This window comes from Elgaria multicarinata, chromosome 7 (assembly GCF_023053635.1).
Source record: "Elgaria multicarinata webbii isolate HBS135686 ecotype San Diego chromosome 7, rElgMul1.1.pri, whole genome shotgun sequence".
Taxonomy (NCBI): Eukaryota; Metazoa; Chordata; class Lepidosauria; order Squamata; family Anguidae; genus Elgaria; species Elgaria multicarinata.
The window spans coordinates 75,828,307-75,847,888 of NC_086177.1; the positions used below are offsets into that span (position 1 = coordinate 75,828,307).

At 40.8% G+C, this 19,582-nt stretch overlaps 1 protein-coding gene across 2 annotated transcripts in view; it reads right to left on the minus strand.

Annotated features, from left to right (window-relative positions):
* The window catches only part of STAU2 (staufen double-stranded RNA binding protein 2), a 174,897-nt gene that overhangs the window by 139,406 nt on the left and 15,909 nt on the right, over nt 1–19,582 (minus strand). For both annotated transcript variants that reach the window (XM_063130851.1, XM_063130850.1), the window contains exons 5-6: nt 19,402–19,533; nt 3,407–3,566 (exon numbers count right to left, since the gene is read on the minus strand). In XM_063130851.1, the coding sequence (XP_062986921.1) occupies nt 3,407–3,566; nt 19,402–19,533 (292 nt within the window). The remainder of the gene's footprint in view (nt 1–3,406; nt 3,567–19,401; nt 19,534–19,582) is intronic.

Here is a 19,582-nt window from a genome sequence, read left to right on the forward strand (position 1 = left end):
CTGTTCTACAAGCTAAATTGTAGGTAAGTTCCAAGTTATTCACTGGGGCTTACTCCCAAGAAAATGTACACAAGATTGTTAGAAGATCTTCTGAAATCTCTTCATTGGCTTCCAATTCACTCCAGAATCCAATATAAACTTCTCCTGTTGACCTACAAAGCTTTTCACTGTCTAGCTCCTTCCTATCTTTCCTCTCTCATCTCACACTATTGCCCCGCTCGTGCTCTTCGCTCCTCTGATGCCATGTTTCTCGCCTGCCCAAGGGCCTCTACTTCCCTTGCTCGGCTTCGTCCATTTTCTTCTGCTGCCCCTTACGCCTGGAACGCTCTTCCAGAACATTTGAGAACTACAAGTTCAATCGCAGCTTTTAAAGCTCAGCTAAAAACGTTTCTTTTTTCTAAAGCTTTTAAAACTTGATTTTGTTCTGACTTTTATACTGTTAGTTTTACTCTACCCTGTGCCTGTTTGGTGCATTCTCTTCCCCTTCTTATTATTTTATTATGATTCTATTAGAATGTAAGCCTATGCGGCAGGGTTTTGCAATTTTATTGTTTTACTCTGTACAGCACCATGTACATTGATGGTGCTATATAAATAAATAAATAAATAAATAAATAAATAAATAAATAAATAAATAATAATAATTAGTCATAGCTAACCTTTGTTGGATTATGCCCCATAAAATTCATTTGACCTACCCAGATGAATTTTAAGCCTAAGAATTTTAAGATGCTGTGATAGTTATTTTAATATCGTATTGGTTTTATATGCTCTTTTAACTAATTCTATGTATTATATTTTATTTAGTGTTGTTCCCCGCCTCGATCCAGAGGGAGAGGCGGGTAATAAATATAATAATAATAATAATAATAATAATAATAATAATAATAATAATAATAATAATTTACTCAATGTTTCTGCTCTGTACTAGTATGTGTGGCCTACCAAGTAGTGTTCATGAAAGCACATCCTTCTCTGCCTTCTGAATGAGAGTCAAAGCAAATGTGATGTGGGAGATACATAATCAGAATCTTGCACTTTTCATTTCAAGTTAAAAGCAGCTGCCTAGGGCCAATCAGACTGAAGTCAAAGTACTAGCGAAAGAGGGAGGTTAACCTTTCTGCCTCTGTTCTTTTCACAATTTTAAATCACCACTCTGCTGAAACTATTTTTCTATTTGGCCCATGGAAGAATCTGCCAGGTAGAACATACCTGTGTGTTTCTTACTGTGGGACAAAAAGCAGCTTCATGAAGTGATTTAAATTTGGGAAATGGCATAATGGAATATTACGCTCTCCCACTCCAGTGCCATGGTGTCAACTCATGTCTCCCTGTGCCCTGCTCTAACTTGAAACAATCAAGCAAACAAACACTGGGCATGATAATCACAGATCTCCCATGTCTCATCTAGTTGAACCCGAATTCTATTTTGGATTTAGTTCCAGACAACCTAGATTTGAAAACAACTTTTATTTACTCATTTACCTTTACATATTCTTTTAATGCTGCCCTTTGTAGAATAAAGAAAATGTTCTCGCACAACTGCAAGACCAAGCAAACTAATGATACACCAAGGGACTAATAGACTGAATGCCTAAAACCATCTGACAGCTGTTCAGAAGTTGAGTCAAAATGACTTTGTGATCTCATTCACATGCACAAAATTTCATATCAAAATGTCATCATTTGGAAGATTTGGAGGTATTTGAGGAAAAGAAATTCCTCAGGGTACAGAGTTGGGAATAGCTAATCTAAAACTGTGTATGGATGGATTTTTGTTGCTGTTGTTGTTTTTAGAAATGAGGACCTTCCTGTAACTTTTTGGTTGCAGGGAATATAAGCGTAGCAGAATATAACCTCTCCTCCTCAACACTGCTATTTTCCCAGCACTCAAATTGGAATTGAAGGTTGATGATTAGATATAATTCTCATTCTACCTAGTGTCTCTACTTGTTATGCATAAAGTAGTTCAGTGTCAGGAGGGCTTGTCACGGCATCGGACTGGATAGTGCCTATATTTCACTGATGATAATATACAACCCACATCCCCAGTTCCTCAAAGGTTTTGCATTTTTAAAGGTGTTTGGAGTCTTTTCTTTCTTTAATGCTTTCCAAAGCAGCCTTCTGCAACCTGGTGCCCTCCAGTTGTTTTGGACTTCAATTCTCATCAGCCCCAGCCAGCACGGCCAATGGTTAGAAATGCTGGAAGTTGCCGTTGGAGAAAGTTGGAGGGTCCCAAGTTGGGGGAAGCTGTTCTAGAGTGAGCAGTTTTGTGGTCCATTTCATGAGAGGTCCTCTAAACCCTTTCAGTAAAAAGAACTGCAATCTTCTATAGCAAGGCCCCACAACCATTTTGGAATAAAACCTAATTTATCAAGTGAAGCACATTTCTAGAGCTAAGAACATCAATGACAATAAGGCCTAACAACAAGTATCATTAAGCCTTCCAAGAGCACATGGAGAATTCTGTTACAAATAAACAATGGTAGAGTCAAGGAGTGCATAGAGCTTCACTTAAGGCGCAATCCTATGAGTGTTGAGACAGAAAAAAAGTCTTACAACTGGATGAAGATTTGTAACAAAAAAGTGTTACCCTTAACCTAACAGAATACAATAGACAACAAAGAAGTTAAGGAAGAAGATTAAAAATAAAGATTTTATAGATTGAATAACAATGTTTAAAAATATTATATACAAAGCATTCTAACACATGTGCAAAAATACAATCAAAAATACAATTGTCTGATGGATGGATTGTATTTTTGCACGTGATAGAATGCTTTGTATATAATATTTTTAAACATTGTTATTCAATCTATAAAATCTTTATTTTTAATCTTCTTCCTTAACTCCTTTGTTGGCTACTGGATGAAGAACAATGACAGGAAATTATTCATTATTTACATGTGGAATCTTTCCGGTGTTGATGAGCCTTCTGCTATTTTGTTATCCTTTCCCTCTTCCATTGGATAAGGGTTTATTTTGTTTTTGTTTTTGTTTTACTTGAAGGCGATGTCATATGGGGATTGACAAGGAAATGGCAGAGGTGAGGTGCAAAACCCATTTCAAGTTGGGCCCAACTCAAAGGAACCTGGAACCAGTTCGAAATGGGACTTTTCAAGAGGTGGAAGTTCACACTTCATGCTCTTCCCATTGAAGCCTTACACTTTACATAATTAAGATTTGAATTTTTATTATTTTTAAGGGAGCTGAAATTTCCATTCCTACGTATGAAGTAAAACTTCAGTCTCAATTACTGTAGACTCAATGGAAGTTGACCTTCTTCTGAGGACCAAACAAAGAAATTTATCTTTCCCATCACATATTGTTCCGAATGTGGGCACCAACATCTGAAGATGTTTACTTACTATGCCTTTAAGAAAGAGAGAGAGCGAAAAACACTAACCTGAGGTAATTTGGGGGGAATTGGCTCATTCTGAAGAGCTTGAAGTGCCTTCATTGCAGCATTGTGTCTAGCAGCTTGGCGAGTCTTTCCCTCACCCAAAAACTCATGCCCACCCACAGTCAGCTGGACGTAGAAAATCTTAGGCACTGGGCAGTGGTATCTAGGAAAAAGTTACAGGCAAATGAATTCCTCAATGTAAGTCAAATCCACACACCAAACAACTGGTGAACACTGTATGCAAATTAGTAAATTACAGTTGAAACATACCAATATTAATATTGTTGTAACACTTAGATAAGTCAATTAAAATCTTTTAATGGATTAAATGGGTGCCACTGATTTTCCTGGAAACAGATGTTAAAATATGTTTAATTTTTTTTAAAAAAAACTTACAAAAATTACACATGGCAAGTGCCTAAGTCATGCCCGTGTCCAGCAGCCCATGGGATGTTTAACCCATGGGCTATTGTTGCATGTTCTGGTCCCATGTGTCTATTCCAGTGAAACAGCCATCCCACTATTGTCATGGTGAAGCAAGAACTAGCCACAGCATTCATGCCATGTCCATATTAATGCCTAAATAATGTGTTTGTTAAGGGCATGGCCCTTAACAACTGTAATTTCCCAGGGAAAGGCCCTTAATAGCTATAATTTTCCAGCGTTTTGAAACTTGAGTGAAAATGGAAAGCCCTTAACAAAACATGTTAAACCAAAAGATTAGAGAGAGAGAGAGAGAGCTGTCTTATACTTATGACAGATGCAAAATGAAGCAGCCTGGTCCTGTCACCTCAGGCATGTCAGAACAAGACAGGAACATTTGCTTCCTGTTGTGTCACTTGAGACCTAGTCACTTAATAACCCTTTGGAGATTAAAGCTTTACCCTCAATAAAAAAAATATGGCCTCCTTTTCATTTTTGTCTGTATATCAGCTGCCTGTTGTTCTCAAGATTATGTCTCAACATATGACAAGATTTTTGGATTGCTTGTCTGCGATCAAACAGATGATTGGTTGGATTCTCTGTTTTAGAGGAACCTGTCTTCACTAGCTGATGGTTAAGAAAAAAAAGCCTATTCAAACAAGTTATTTATTTATCACAGCATTATCCTGCAGTTTTTCCAAGGACTTCAAGACAGTGTGGGGTGGGGTGGGGGAATCTGTAATGTTTTCCTCACAATAACCCTGTGAGGTAGTGATTTGCATGGCAGTGTAGAGATTTGAAGTTGCATCTCACGGATCCAAATCACACACTCTTATCTTGTTGGTGGTTTTAAAAGCTCTAGCAAATATAAAACTGCCTTACACTGAGTAACACCGTTCTTTTTTTTATTTTTTAAAGCCCAGTGCAGTCAGTTCCAAACTGGCAGCAGCTCTCCAATGACTTGGGCAAAAGTGGGTAACCTCAGGCCTTGTGGTAGGGGGTGGGGATGGGTCAAATCTGGCCCTTCATGGTTCCCCAGATGACTATGTCCCCTTCCCCTGGCCCCAATTCCTTTCTCCCAATCACCGATTGTTTGGTGGTTTACCAACTTTTGTGCAGCGTTTTCCCCATTCTGAAGGGTGGAAATGCCTCTCCAAGGCCTTAGTTACTGGCAATAAGAGCTTTAAGCTAACTTTGGCCCTGTCCACCACTGGAATGTGGGCCTCTGAGAGCGTCTCTGAAACTGTATTTGGTCCTCAGGTTCCCCACCCCTGTCTTAGGCTGAGCTCCTTCCCAGCCTTGATACTGGAAACTTTTTTTAACTGTTGATACTATGAAAACCCACACTTCTATTCAAAGACTAGGACACTCTATTTAGATTGTCTGGCAACCAAAATACTCTTTTGGAACCTGACTGTTCACCATCACTCTGTACTGGCTTTATTTCGAATGCAGTCCATTTCTTTATTCCTGCAAGTTTAGCTCAATAAAAATCAGGAGAGACTTGAGATATATAGATATACACACACCAATAGCTACAATATGAAGCACAGTATTTCCTATATAATGTTTTAAGATTCAGGAAACTGCTTAAACAGCACAATCATATACATGTCTACTCAGAAGTAACTTGCACTGAATTCAATAGGACTTACACCCAGGTAAGTGTGTATAGGATTGCAGCCCAAGTTGTTCTCTTGTAACAAACATATCAAAAACCTTAAAAACTAACAAAATGTATTGTGGCACATGATTTTAATGCTCTCACCCATATTATAAAAATGGGGATTTTTTCCTTTGGTCTTCAGCTCAGTCAGAACAATGTAAGGACACAGCTACTGGGACTGAAGCAGGTCTCGCATAGGGGGTTGATCAGGGAGGTAGTTAAGGCTGCAATCCTACACAGACTTACCTGGGAGTAGCCCCACTGAACTGAATGGGGATTACTTCTGATGAGACATATATAGGATTGCACTGTGTGTCTCATATAGGACATTCTCACAGCCCTGAAAACCTTGGCTTTGCGTAACATTTATTATTACAGAAAGCGACAACAGTGTATCAATCCATCAGCCCCAAATCCACTAGTATGAATGAGAGTAGCACAGGAGATGCCTCATTAATTTCAATGGCGCTTACATGAGCAAAGTGCCTGGTGGACAGTATCCAACATATTTAGCATAAGGTTTGTAAATACAGTTTAATATGCTCAAAGAGGTCAATCTCTACGATAGGCATCTATTTTTAGGAGACCACTAGCATCACTTAAGGGCTAAGAGCATTCAACTGGAAATAAGCTTTTAAACTATAACCAAGTATGCAAGGCTACAGCAATAAGTAAATGTTTACATCTAGTTCTCAACATCTAAAAACAGGGGTTCATAACATGCCTTCAAGTTGGTGTGATCAGGCGCCATTGTAATTAAATAAATCGCTATGGTCTGTTGACAATTACAAAACTCATTTTGGTTTGCCACAGAGGAAAACAAAATTTCTGTTCATTATAATTTTACTGGAATATGATGTCATAATATATAAGCATGCTGAAACAATCTGCTGCTTTTCTAGCCAAAATATTAATTGCATACTAAGGATCCCATAGGACCTCTCCATGTATGGCCATCAAATACACACAAAGACAAATAAAGCATTACTGTGTTCATGTTGCATTTCCTGTATTTCTGCAAATCCCTCTATGGTATAAACATTCCTGGAAGAGCGCATGCCTTTACAAACATCTTAACAAAACAGGTAATGCATCACACTAATAGTGGCTGTGTAATTCCCCCCTTTGCTGTGCAAATTATATTTGCCAGTTTCCATTATACAGCAACTTATATTCAGTGTACTGATTACTCCCTTCACAATTTCCTTAAGTTTCTAGCAATATTTTGGATAAATATGTTAGACTGAAGAAAAACTTCTCCAGCGAATGTTTTGGGTGCAAAAAGGGGGCTTTCAGGGCCTCACCTAATTGTTCCCCAAAGATCCCACAAAACAGCACAGTTTCACTGCAGTGCACAACCCTGGAACTGTTTACACTGCCCTCAGCTTTGGTGTCTTCATTTGTTTAAAAATGATCCTCCTCCTTTCAAGGAACAGTGATGTCATTACACAGCCAATCAGATTTGGCTATAGAATGACATCACTGAGGGCAAATGAAGCAAGTAAAGTGAAGGCATATGATAGCTTCGTTTGCCCTCAGTGGCACTGCCTCATAGGTATTCTGATTGGCTGTCTGATATTATTACCAGGGGTGGGATTCATGTTCGGGCTGAGTAGACCCAGCTTACATAGTCATTTTAATGGTGGGACTAGCCTACCAAGTTATTATTCTGTGGCCTAAGTATTTCAGCTTTTACTTGTTTTAGATTAACAGAAAACAATAAAAATATTTACAGCCATATGCATCTCTGCTCAAAAATAAGTCCCACTGAGTCCAATGGGATTTACTCCCAGGTAAGTGTATATAGGATTGTAGTGTTACTAAAGTCACATTTCATTAGGGTAGTCCAACTGTAAAATTGGTACTTTGCTTGTTTTTTTCAAATGCTTAATTCCTTGATAATATACTACACATATTCGTTTTGTGACTTGGTCTGTGAATATGATTATGTGTCTGAGTTATTTGAGAATTCTCTGTGGAGAATTATTTTAAGGGTCATCACTGACCTTCAAACATTTGTCTATAGCCTAAAGCTGCAAAACACACACACAAACACGCACCACAAAATATACACACCTATTTTTAGGCTTGAAATTAAAAAGGGAACCTTAAGCATTTTGGAATGCAGGCAAATTATTAAAAATTAGTGACTTGTCTTTAGATTCTGGATGTCCCATAATGGCTAGCTTGAACATTCACCTACAAATCTCTAAACAAAGCTCTGATCTAGTTATTTATTACTGCATTTATGTTGCAACTTTTTTCCTCTTCCAAGGAACCCAACGTAGCTTACATGGTCCTCCTCCTCCTATCCATTTTATCCTCACCACAACCTTGTGGCATAGATTAGGTTGCGAGTCAGTGGCCAAATCTACACCAAGCAGGATATTGCACTATAAAAGAGGTATGAAAGCAGTATATAAAAGGCACGAGCCACACCAAGCAGGATATAGCACTATGAAAGTGATATGGAAGTGGTATATGGTATGTGTCAATGGGCCCCAACAGTTGTCAGTGCACTTCAATACGGCTACAAAATAGTAGTGTGACTCCTGCCTTTTATATACCACTTTTATACCACTTTCATAGTGCAATATCCTGCTTGGTGTAGATTAGGCCAGAGACTAGCCTTAAAGTTAGCTTTAAGGCCAAGTGGGGACTAGAACCTGAATTTTCTGAATCCTAGTCCAACACTGACCACTACACCACATGGGCTCACTTCCTAATACCTTTTAATCAGCCGAGCCCTACTGGACCTAGCTTCCACTGCCTCCATCTGGCTACTTCTACCAGTTTCCACTGCATGTGATTAAGGTAGCATCTTATGCTGTACCACACAAAATGCTACAGTTGTCCATTGATAAGACAAGACCAACAACAAAGCAGGTTTACAGCACTCTTTAAAAAGCAGGTTTAGTACCAGTACACTAATTGCAAGGGGATTTATATTGTATATTTTTAGAAACTAAATTCTTTCATTTGCCTTTACAAATTAAGAAGGCACTTACTACATCTCCCTCCCTTAAAAATCTATTGTCTAATCATAAGGCACCCAAAAGAGCTCACTGGTGTCTCAACCAAGGTACACATACACTAAAATCCAGCAGACTCAAGGTAAGGGGGCAATTCTTACATGTTTGTTCCCTGTTGATGATGGCAGCATCAGCATGAATTAGACATTCCACATCAAACATCCCATGCAGAAATGTTCTTATCACTTTTAGTCACTTTCAGGGGCATCGTGTCATCGAGTGTCGAATCAGGTCTTTGCCTCTGCTCTTCTGTGATGCTGACATTATTTACCTCTTTCTTTTATTAAATTACTAAAGAAAACAGACTAATTTTAATATGTTGGTTTTTCAGAGTCAACAAACCAGCCATGCAATGTTTTAAACTGAAAACCAGGGCCGTTTCTACACCTGCCTTTTCCCCCAGGATCATCCCTGGATAGTTCCTGTGCATCCAAATGGCACACAGGGGATCCCGGGAGCAGGCACGGACGATCCCTCCAATTTCCTGGGATATCCCTTAGGTGTAGAAAGGGCCCAGGATGATCACCATTTCGTCTCAACTCTTAAGATATGGACATATGTAAAGATGGCATACTTGAAACAAATCGTTCTTTCCTAACTTTCCTATTTGTCTTACGACCAACAATCCTTGGTGTGGTTTTTTTTTCTTTTTTTAAAAGGCAAATTACAAATCCAACTTTAACAAAGGCAGGGTAACTTACCCCTTACATGTCTTCATATTTACAAGCAAATGAAGGCCTTTCTGTATAATTGCTCACAGGGTGCCTGAACTACATGTTGGCCATTGCACAATATTCCCCTAAGTGACTTTTTAAGGCACTACTGCAAGGCATATGGCTGTTCTTTTGTTGTTCTCGTTTGATATTGTTAGTCATTCATGTTTTCATCTGTTTTCATTTTATTTTTGTATTAAATTTTGCTTTAAATTGCACATTAACTGCAAGACATGAAGTCTATGCACTAGAAATTAAAACAAGCCTAACTTTAATGTAAAAAAACCGGCTTGCCTCAGAAGACCTGGAGTTACATTTTATATCACGGGACAGGGTCTGGGTATTTAGCTGGAATAAGGTTAAAATTTATTTATTTATTTATTACATTTCTATACCGCCCAATAGCCGAAGCTCTCTGGGCGGTTCACAAAATCCTGAATCATGCACTTCTTAACTATGTGGCAGGAGTTGGCACACCATACGTTGACTTGGATCCAAAGAAGTCTAGCTGTGCATGCAATGCGAAGCACTTTCATGAATGCACAGGTGGAGGGGCTGATTTTTCTGCTGGGTTGCAGCCCTTCAAGTCGCATACGGTGCTGTTCCAGAGGGGTCTCAAGTTTGGGAGGGGTTGGGGGAGGCTGCAACCGGAAGGAGGAAGATGAAAAGCCTCCACAGAGAAATGGAAGAAACTTTGAACTTCGCTGGATCCAAGTCTGTAAATTTTAAATGAACCAAAGATGCATTTTTGTAATTTAGCTGTTTTGAGAAAATGAAATATCAACACTATGTACTACTTCTGAGAAAAAAAGCCCATGAACAGTAAGCACGCCAGAAATGGCTCCAGAGTTCGTGGGACTTCTCTCAGTTAGAATAATCATTAGTTTTAAAGTATTGCATTAAATGATGTATGATATTCTAGTGAACATACTCGGCTCCACATGGGTCGAAAGAGCCCTTAGTTTGATACAGTGAAGCCTTCAGGCAAAGTTACACAGCTGTTAAGAGTTGCACACACTGTCCTCACACCCTATCTGAATGAAGCCATGGTCACTGGCACCTCTAGGCATAGCCCCTGCCAAGGTGCACTTCGCTATGATGCAGACCTATTTATTATTGCATTTATATCCCACCTTTTTTCCTCCAAGGAACCCAAGGCAATGTACATAATCCTCCTCTTCAACATTTTATCCTCACAACAACAACCCTGTGAGGTGGGTTGGGCTGAGAGCCTGTGACTGGCCCAAAGTCACCCAGTGGGTTTTCACGGCCGAGTGGGGACTAGAACCTGGATCTCCCGACTCCCAGTCTGACACTTTAGCCACTACACCACATCCCTATAATCCTCTGAGAGAGAGGTCTACCTACACCATTCTTGAGGGCAGGCTGTCCCAAGGCAGGGGAGGAATGGCTTTATAACTCTCCCTCAGAATACTCCCCCCCCCCAGCTTCAAACTGTCCCGACTCCAATGCTATGCACTCATTGGGGAACTCTGCCACCTAGTGACTGAAGATGGTACTGCAGGTTTCAAACAAGACATTAAAAATAGTGTGTTAACAACAATATAATCCCAAAATGCACACCCTTAGGGTCCTTTAGTATGCATGCCAAGTATGAGGTCTCTAGGATCCATGCTCTTGGAGATAATAGACAGATATCCCTTTATTACAGATACATGTATTTGGACCTTACTAGTTAGACTGAACCCATATGTATAAGCGATACGCTTATCCCATATAACGCAGAGCCATCTGCTTTATCCCATATAAAGGAGAGTCATCTCCACTATCTTTTCACAGGTTGATACAAGTCTACAAAGGCAAAAGGGATGTTCTCACACTTGGGACAGAAGGGACTACACATCTGCAGTTCCCAGATAGTAGTCAATTTACTTGCAAACATAGTCTGTTGCATTAACCTCTTTGTTAATAGAACACATTATTTTGGAAAGTGATGCATTCTCGATTGTACTATACACACATGATTACCATCTCATATAGTTATGTAAATATCTTCCAGAAATACATATGAAGTACTTACGTACATATACATACCAGCTTCTTACTTTCACACTTTATAGGTTTAGGTGCATACTTACATAATTTAATATGAGGAAGGAAGAATTTGAAAAGATTACTTTTTGTCAAGGTATGAGGTTAGGATAGTTAACGTCAAAATAGAAAGAAATGCAAAATTAAGGAAGTCACATTTGCCAGCATCTATATTTGTAAATAATTAGTCAGAGTGTGATCACCAAGCCCTGCTCTGCTTGCGCCCCCTTCTTTCTTTGTTCGGTTACCCCATATTAAGTGCTGTACCATATCAGGTTGTATTGTATCCAACAATGGCTCTGCACTTGACATGTTCCTGCCCCTCTCTCTGGTCCTCCGCTCTAGAAGCCATACAGTTCCAGAGTGTCCCCCAACCCTCAAAAACAGCTTTTCAGACAGCAAGGGGGCTGCAGTAAGTGGGGGAAATCAGTAAAAATCAAGTGTCCAGACTTGTAAGAAGTGGATAGGCCTTCCGCTAGTGCAAAGCCACTACTAGATACCACTCAGTGTTTGTTTGTTTGTTTGTTGCATTTCTATACCACCCAACAGGCAAAGCTCTCTGGGCGGTTCACAATAATTAAAACCATCAAATACAATTCACAGTATAAAACAAACCAAAATATAAAAAGCACAATATAAAAGTACAATATAAAAGCACAACCAGGATAAAACCAAGTAGCAATGCAAAGATTTATACAGATTTAAAATACAGATATAATGATAATTAATAATAATAACAATAATTAATAATAATAATAATTTTATTTCTTACCCACCTCTCCATTTTAATCGAGGCGGGGAACAAACAGCAAAGTTAAAAGACTAAGATGATAAACTGTTAAAATGCTGGGAAAATAAAAAGGTCTTCACCTGGCGTCGAAAAGAGTTTAACATAGGTGCCAGGTGAACCTCTCTAGGGGGCTCATTCCATAGCCGGGGTGCCACGGCAGAGAAGGCCCTCCAAGGTGCAACACAGAAGCAGCTGCTCCTGTAGGTCCCTCTCTACCATTCCGCCCTGAAAAGGGAGGCGGGAGCCATGCTGACCAGAAAGCAAAGGAAACAGCCACGGCTTTACAAAAGTGAGATGGGTGCCCAACCTGGAGAAAAGTTATTTGGAAAGGGGTTGTAATCATGTTTTGTATTGTACTTCAGCTATATTCTTAAAGCAAGGAATTATAAGGTTTGCTGGACAGAGAGAAAAGACGGCATCGATGACACAGAAAATCCAAGTCTCTTATCTACTTCAACGCATAACATTTCACATGAACTGTATTAATCACCATTCTTAACAACATGCAGAGCGGTTAGTAAGAACATTTTCCTAATATTAATTAAAGCAGAAGAACATAAATATGCTGTAATACCATCTTCTTCAGAACACTGAAAAGAACATTGCATTTGCCAACATCGTGGCTATGTAAACAAAAAGAATGAAGGGTTTCAGTCATTTAGTTTAGTACTATATTGACCACTCTTGATAAAGGCAGCCTAATCAAATTATCTAGATGAAATTATTCACATTATATAATACCACCTACATAATAAAAGTGCTTGAAATTTGGGACACACAAGGGTAGGCATAAACAATCAATTTTTGCAACACAAGGAGGAAAACTATGGGATGTCAAAAGGTTAAGCAGAGGGTATTGTCATTTGTATGCATATTACTTAATGACCTAGAAAAAGAATCATACACAAAGAGACAGAATTATTCAAGACAGTCTAAATGCACCCTGTGCTCCAGTTTAAATTGTTTGACATTATTATTTCGAAGTATAGCCTGCAACAAAAGGTTGCAGTATGGAGTGCTTCTGTGCAGGATTCCAGTCCTTTTCTCTTCTCAGTTTTCTATCATGCCATTCCACCCCTACCCCAAGAGTCAGTCAGCATTCCATATCCATTGAGCATGCCTGGTCCTCATTGGGGTATCTGGGATTTTTCACCACTACAACTTTCTTCTAGCTGTTTTGTACTTCTACAAACCTTGGGGTGCTCCCATGCCTGCCTCTCTCTCTCTCTCTCTCTCTCTCTCTCTCTCTCTTTCTCTCTTGTGTGTGTGTGAACGATGCCATTTTGGCAACATAAGGACCAGCACTTGGACAACTGAGTTCACTATTAGCATATGAGGTATTAGTGCTGCCAACATACATGGCCCTTTACAGTGCATCGTATTAAAAAAAAGAAGACAAGTCTTTGCTGTGAGTTTACATTTTGACAGGAGTGGAGAAAGGGGTAGACAAATGGGGGAACAAAGAAGAAGAGGGGTAAAAACACAGATACAGTTTCCTATACTTGGGTGCCTATTATCAGTTAAGGAGTTAAGCCAAAGACTTCACAGAAGAGGCTGGTTTCGAGGAGGCATTTAAAAACAGGAGAGAGGAGGCATGATTTGCATCCCAAACCTATAAGCCCCTGAGGTTTGGTTGCAAAAGGTGTGGCCCTTCCTTAAGCATCCGTCTTTCCTCGCTCGTCTTCATGTCCTTTACACTCTTAACCTTAATTTAAGACAGTCTTCTTTCCCCAACCTGATGCCTTCCTGGATTGGACTGCAACTCCCATCATCCTCAGCCAGCAAGCCATATTGACTGGGATAATGGTAGTTGCATTCCGTCTTATCTGGAGGGCACGAATTGGCGAAGGCCGATTTAGGGCATGAGAAGTCTGGAAAATCTATTGCTTTAACAAGAATGTACAGCATGCAGAAAAGGACGTCCTTTCTAGGCAGACCCATACAAAATGTGGGCTTCTCCCCCCACCCCTCTTTTTGGAGCCCTAATGCTAATCACCATCATCTGAAGTGATAGCTACTGGCAATGGCACAGCACATCACCTGCAGGCTCCCTTGCCCCCGTGGCTCCAGGGACAGCTTTCTTAAGCAGATGTTTCTGCTGTTTAAAAGTCACAGGAAATGGGCTGACTTTCCTCCTTTTCCTCTCCTAGAAACAAGCGTGAGCACAGCTGTACTCCACACTTCCCTTAAAACAACATGTGTGTGCGTGGGGGGGGGAGGTGTGTGGTGACGGCAAGCAAGGCAAAGTAAAAGGTACTATGCAGATAATAAACAACAATTCATTCTGTTTTAATCCTGACACAGTGGTGGGAGCTCACTAAAGCGATGACACTGAAAATTAAGAAAAAAACAGCTTTTCTTTCTCTCTCAGAATCCTGCTTTACTGGGGCCAGCCCAGGGAATTTGGGAGTGGGGGGTGGGAGAAGAACCAGCTTCCATGCTTCTAACAGCCAAGTGCTAACTAAATGGATCCATCAGGCCTTGGTGCAGATCCTTGGCTCTCCTTATAGGATATCTGGTCAGTACAATCCACAAACCCACTGACTGGGCAAAGTGAACCTCTTGGGGATAAAAGCTCCCATGACACACCCAAGCCTTTAACTGAGCAAAAGTCTACACAGGTCTTGTGATCAAGCACTGATTCTCCACTCGAGCCTTTCCCAAACTGGTGCTCTTCAGATGTTTTGGACTTCATCATCCACTGGCCTCAGCCAATGGGAGCTTGGCCAATGGTCAGGAATGCTGGGACTTGCAGTCCAAAACAGCTTTCTCTATTCCCTAGTTTTCCTTCCGGCCTAATCTGAGTCCCAGTCCAAATGTTTGTGTTTTTCACAATGCCTGCTCTTGGCTTCCACAAGCACCTACTAGGCTGTGATCCTGGCTACCCTACATCTTGGACCGGTTTCTCCTTTCCCAGATCCTGACTCTGGAATTGCTATTGTCTAATCTGCTGCCTCTCCAAACGAAGGTCATCGAAACCCCTCCATCTTGCAAACTTTGTTTGCCCGCCAGAGTTACGATGCTGCAAGGACTTAGAGAGCCTGATACTGTGTGACGTTCAAACAGGCAAATTCAGTTTAAGTGAATCTGAAACCTGATGTGGAGAAAAGACACAACAGGAGGAAAAGGAAAAGAAGCACAGCTCAGGCAGAGCGGAGATGTACGACGATGCCTTGTACGAAAGACCAGCACAGGTTAGAGACACATCTGTGATCAGAGTTAACTGTGCCCTGGGCTGAACTTCAGTTTCCTCAGCACCTAAATCTTCACTGTTCATGGCCATTAGATTCGATTAAAAATAAGAAAATGTTAGAAAATTCTGTGACAGGCAGGGTGTTATAGTCTCATTCATTTATATAAAATGAGTCAAAACACAGCTGAGATTATGAAGTAACAGATATGAAATGACAAGAGCATGTTAAAAAAAATGGTTTTGGATGGTGTTTCTGCAGCCAGAACTAAACACGAATGACAAATTCATACTGCCCTCTGATGGCTTATTAGAATTATTCTAAGTTGCATTGTTTTGTTGCAACCTCTTTTCCAAGTTTTTAGGTGCATAGTGGAAATGCTCCCCTAAAGTTCAACTCTTTCAGATGCGCCTCTCTCGAGAATGAGGCAGTCTCTAGCAATCCAAAGCCCATCATCCCCAGACTCTAGGAGTCTGCTGTATGCTTCTCCTGTCGTAAGACTGGCATTCCCAAAACTACAACTGCGTGGAGAACCACCAGAAAGTTTCCTGTCGCAGCAATTCCATGTGATAACCAAATCATGCCCCCAAATCATAGTGAGTCTCTTATGTTTTTCACTTTCTTGCTGGTGCTGGCATGGAGATATCTGTGTGACTAACATATACGTTACACCCCTCTGCCCTGCACAGAACTGCTGCAACAAAGCCACAGGGAAGCATTTCCCAGAGATTTCCTTGCAACTGTATTAAAAATGAAAAGGGACCATGGGGAAAGGTGTGGCATCCATTTAAATTAAATATATTGCATGTGACTGCAGGCCAGGAGAGTATCTTCTGCAGGCGTCAGCCTTTATTTATTGATTGATTTGATTTGTACCCCATCTTCCTACCAAAAAATGACCCTCAGGGCAGTTTGCAGGCATAATTATTCTACAATAAAAAACATACCACCTGATTGATAATCTGGCATCTTGCGGCTCTTGGAAATCCAGGGAAACAGGGTGATGGAGAGTAACAGTAGGCTGCGTGATCAGAAACTATGAACAACTGCCTCTCCATGTGGTTATTGAGACTATGCACTCAACTTTACTACCAGTCAACTGCTTCCACTCTAAGGGCAAACTATACAGGCAAATGTATGTATAATAAAACCACACAGGGTTATTGTTGGAGGCGGGTTAATAAGAAGCAGTGTCTTACGGCTGTATCAGTGACACGGTCTGCGCGATCACAAAAGGGGCAACAGGCCACTGTGGCTAATTTCTCCCACCGTGTGTGCCGATTGCATCCTGGGTGGATTTGCACTATTAACTTCACCAGCACACCACGCCACATCGTGTGAACCCATGGCTTGTTAACCACAGCAACAAGCCACCCTCGCGGATTTTGCACAACACGGCAAGTACAATTTGTGTGTAAAGTGTAGATTGCCCTGTAGTTAGTTTTCTTAAAAAGTATACCATTTAGCTATAAACAAAGACCGGACACAAAGCTTTTTTGTTGCTGCTTTTAAAAGGCTGGTATCATTGAACCTGTTCATACTTTCAACAACAACAAAAAAGCACTTCTGCTTTTTTTGTATTAGTTCCAATCAATAGTTTTCTGCTCTCATACAATTCTCTCCACTCCCAATAAATTTAAAGAATCCAGTAAGTTGAGAAGGAAGGAATGAAGACAAACACTTCTTTGCAAGATTACCTTATTTCTTTATTTTATTTATTACATTTCTAATTCGCCCAATAACTAATTGTTGGCATCTCTAATTAGAAGTTCATTACGTGCTTCTCTTTTGTTAAAGTTCTTTTGTTAACCTTCCCCCTATGAGGGAAGGTTACAACAACTGGGATTGTTTAGCTTGGAAAAAAGGAGGCTAAGGGGGAGACTTGATAGAGGTGTACAAAATTATGCATGGTATGGAGAATGTGGAGGTCATCCCATGAAGCAGACTGGTGGGAGACTCAGGACAAATAAAAGGAAGTACTTCTTCACACAGCGCATAGTTAAATTATGGAACTCACTACCACAAGATGTAGTGGTGGCCACTAATTCGGATGGCTTTAAAAGGGGGTTGGATAAATTCCTGGAGGCGAAAATTATCAATGGCTACTAGCCCTGATGGTTGTGTGCTACCTCCAGTAATCGTGGCAATAAGCCTGTGTGCACCAGTTGCTAGGGAACATGGGTGGGAGGGTGCTGTAGCACCATGTCCTGCCTTGTTGGTCCCTGGCCAATGGCTGGTTTGCCACTGTGTGAACAGAGTGCTGGACTGGATGGACCCTTGGTCTGATCCAGCATGGCTCTTCTTATGTTCTTATGTTACTTTGTTCAATGTATTCCAATGTATTTCACAAGTTGAATCTATGCAGTCAGAAGTAAGCACCACTGAATTCAAACGGAACTTACTCCCAGGAGAGTGCGCAAGATTGCACTCATGCCTCAGAAGCTTAATTGTGAGATTTTATTAGTGGTTTCTTTTGGATGTTTGTGTTTTATTACGGCATTTTTAATCAGAGCTCCTTGGGGGCATGACTATGGGGGCTGTCATGACGAACCCCTGCACTGCAAAATGTATCACTACACCACTGCTGTTAAGTTTCAAATGATTTAATTAGTAGTTTAACCAACTAATGCTTTAGTTGATTAATTGTTGGGGACAAACTTCAATCAGTACAGCTAAGAATTAAGTACACACCTCTTTATTTTCTGAGGTTGTTTTGGTTCTGGAGTGGTACTGTAATAAGGAATGAAAAAGAAATTCCTTTAGAGTGCAATCCTATTGGATGCACTCTTTGATACTTGTCACCGAACTCAGAGGGTGATGAGTATCCAGAGCAGAGCTACGAAGGCATTTAACTAGACAGGAGTTTTTGCCTGTCTGGCTGAGGCATTGGGGAGGCAGAGGGATGGAGGCTGGGGATAGCTTGCATCCCTGCTTCCCGAGTATCACCCCCTCCCCACTCACAGGAACACCCCCTTCTCTCTTCTCCGAGCTCACGTTTGCAAGCTTGGAGAGGCAACTGGTGTGGTGGTCCCCCTCCCCACTCACAGGAACACCCCCTTCTCTCTTCTCCGAGCTCACGTTTGCAAGCTTGGAGAGGCAACTGGTGTGGTGGTCTCCAGGCTGGTTGTGAGGAGGCACGGGAGGGGGCAGGCAGTTCAGACTCCTGGGTCTGAGGTCAGAGCGCTGTCTCCATCCTTGGATCTAGGAATCCGAAGTATCTTATGGGCCCCAGACGCTGCCTGAGAGCCACAGGATTACGCTCTCGGTGTCTCAAAAAGGCACCAATCTTGAAGTTCTGAGTCCTATGAGAATTTATTTACATTTATCTTGGTTAAAAGGCACGTGATCAATCAAACAATTGAAAATCTTAAATTCCCATCCACCCATGACAATCACTATGCAAGTGCTCTCTACTGCAGCCATGGTATGAGAATGCCCCTTCAGTTTCACATCTCAATAAACCATCAGAAGAGACAAGGATGCAGCTTGGGCCCAGGATTGCATGCCCCTAGCTAACCAGGTTACAAAACCATACTGATGTTTGCAATCCCTAGCTGGCTTAAACTGCTTAGAAAACACAAGCTGCCCCACCCCACCCAGGGTGGTGGTATTCCAACAGAATAAAGGATGGTCTAAGATTCTCTATTGCAAAAGCTGCCACTACAGTTCACTTTTACAAACTCCTGATTTGGGCCAGTCTTTGAAAAGTGCAGAGACCAGTCAGAAAAAGCAAAGGAAAGCTTTGCTGTTCTCTCATGACAGCTGTTGGAGATCAGATCCATTCCTAGGAATGTCTTAAACGGGAGGTTTGTAAAATGCGGAGTGAAGTGTTTTTTTTATTAAAAAGCCAAATGCTATCGAGTAACAACATCTGCAAACTGAAGAATGCCATAAATATCTACTGGGATGGAGGAATGGTTCCGTTTCTGGCTAACTTTCCAGATGCAGCCTCCCAATCTCATCCAGAAGGAAAGGAAAATTCCAGAATCCATAGCTCACTTGAAGCAGATAAGGTGTCAAATAATGAAAAGCAATAGACAGAAAGGAGAAGCCAAAATTCTGCCCTGAGATTGCTTTTCAAACTGCAGTTGAAGCTAGAACAATTAATGAAACACGTGAAAATGCACAAACCTCTGATTGTACATGCCTCGAAAGTTATAATTTGCTCTGTAGTTTGGGATGGGCTTTTGATCTAATGGCCTATAGACGGCAGGCTCTCCTCTTTTCATAGCAAGACCGTTCAGTTCTACTGTCGGGGTAATACTGCCTGTCAAAAAATAAGAACACACATGCATCATTTAACAAGTGCATC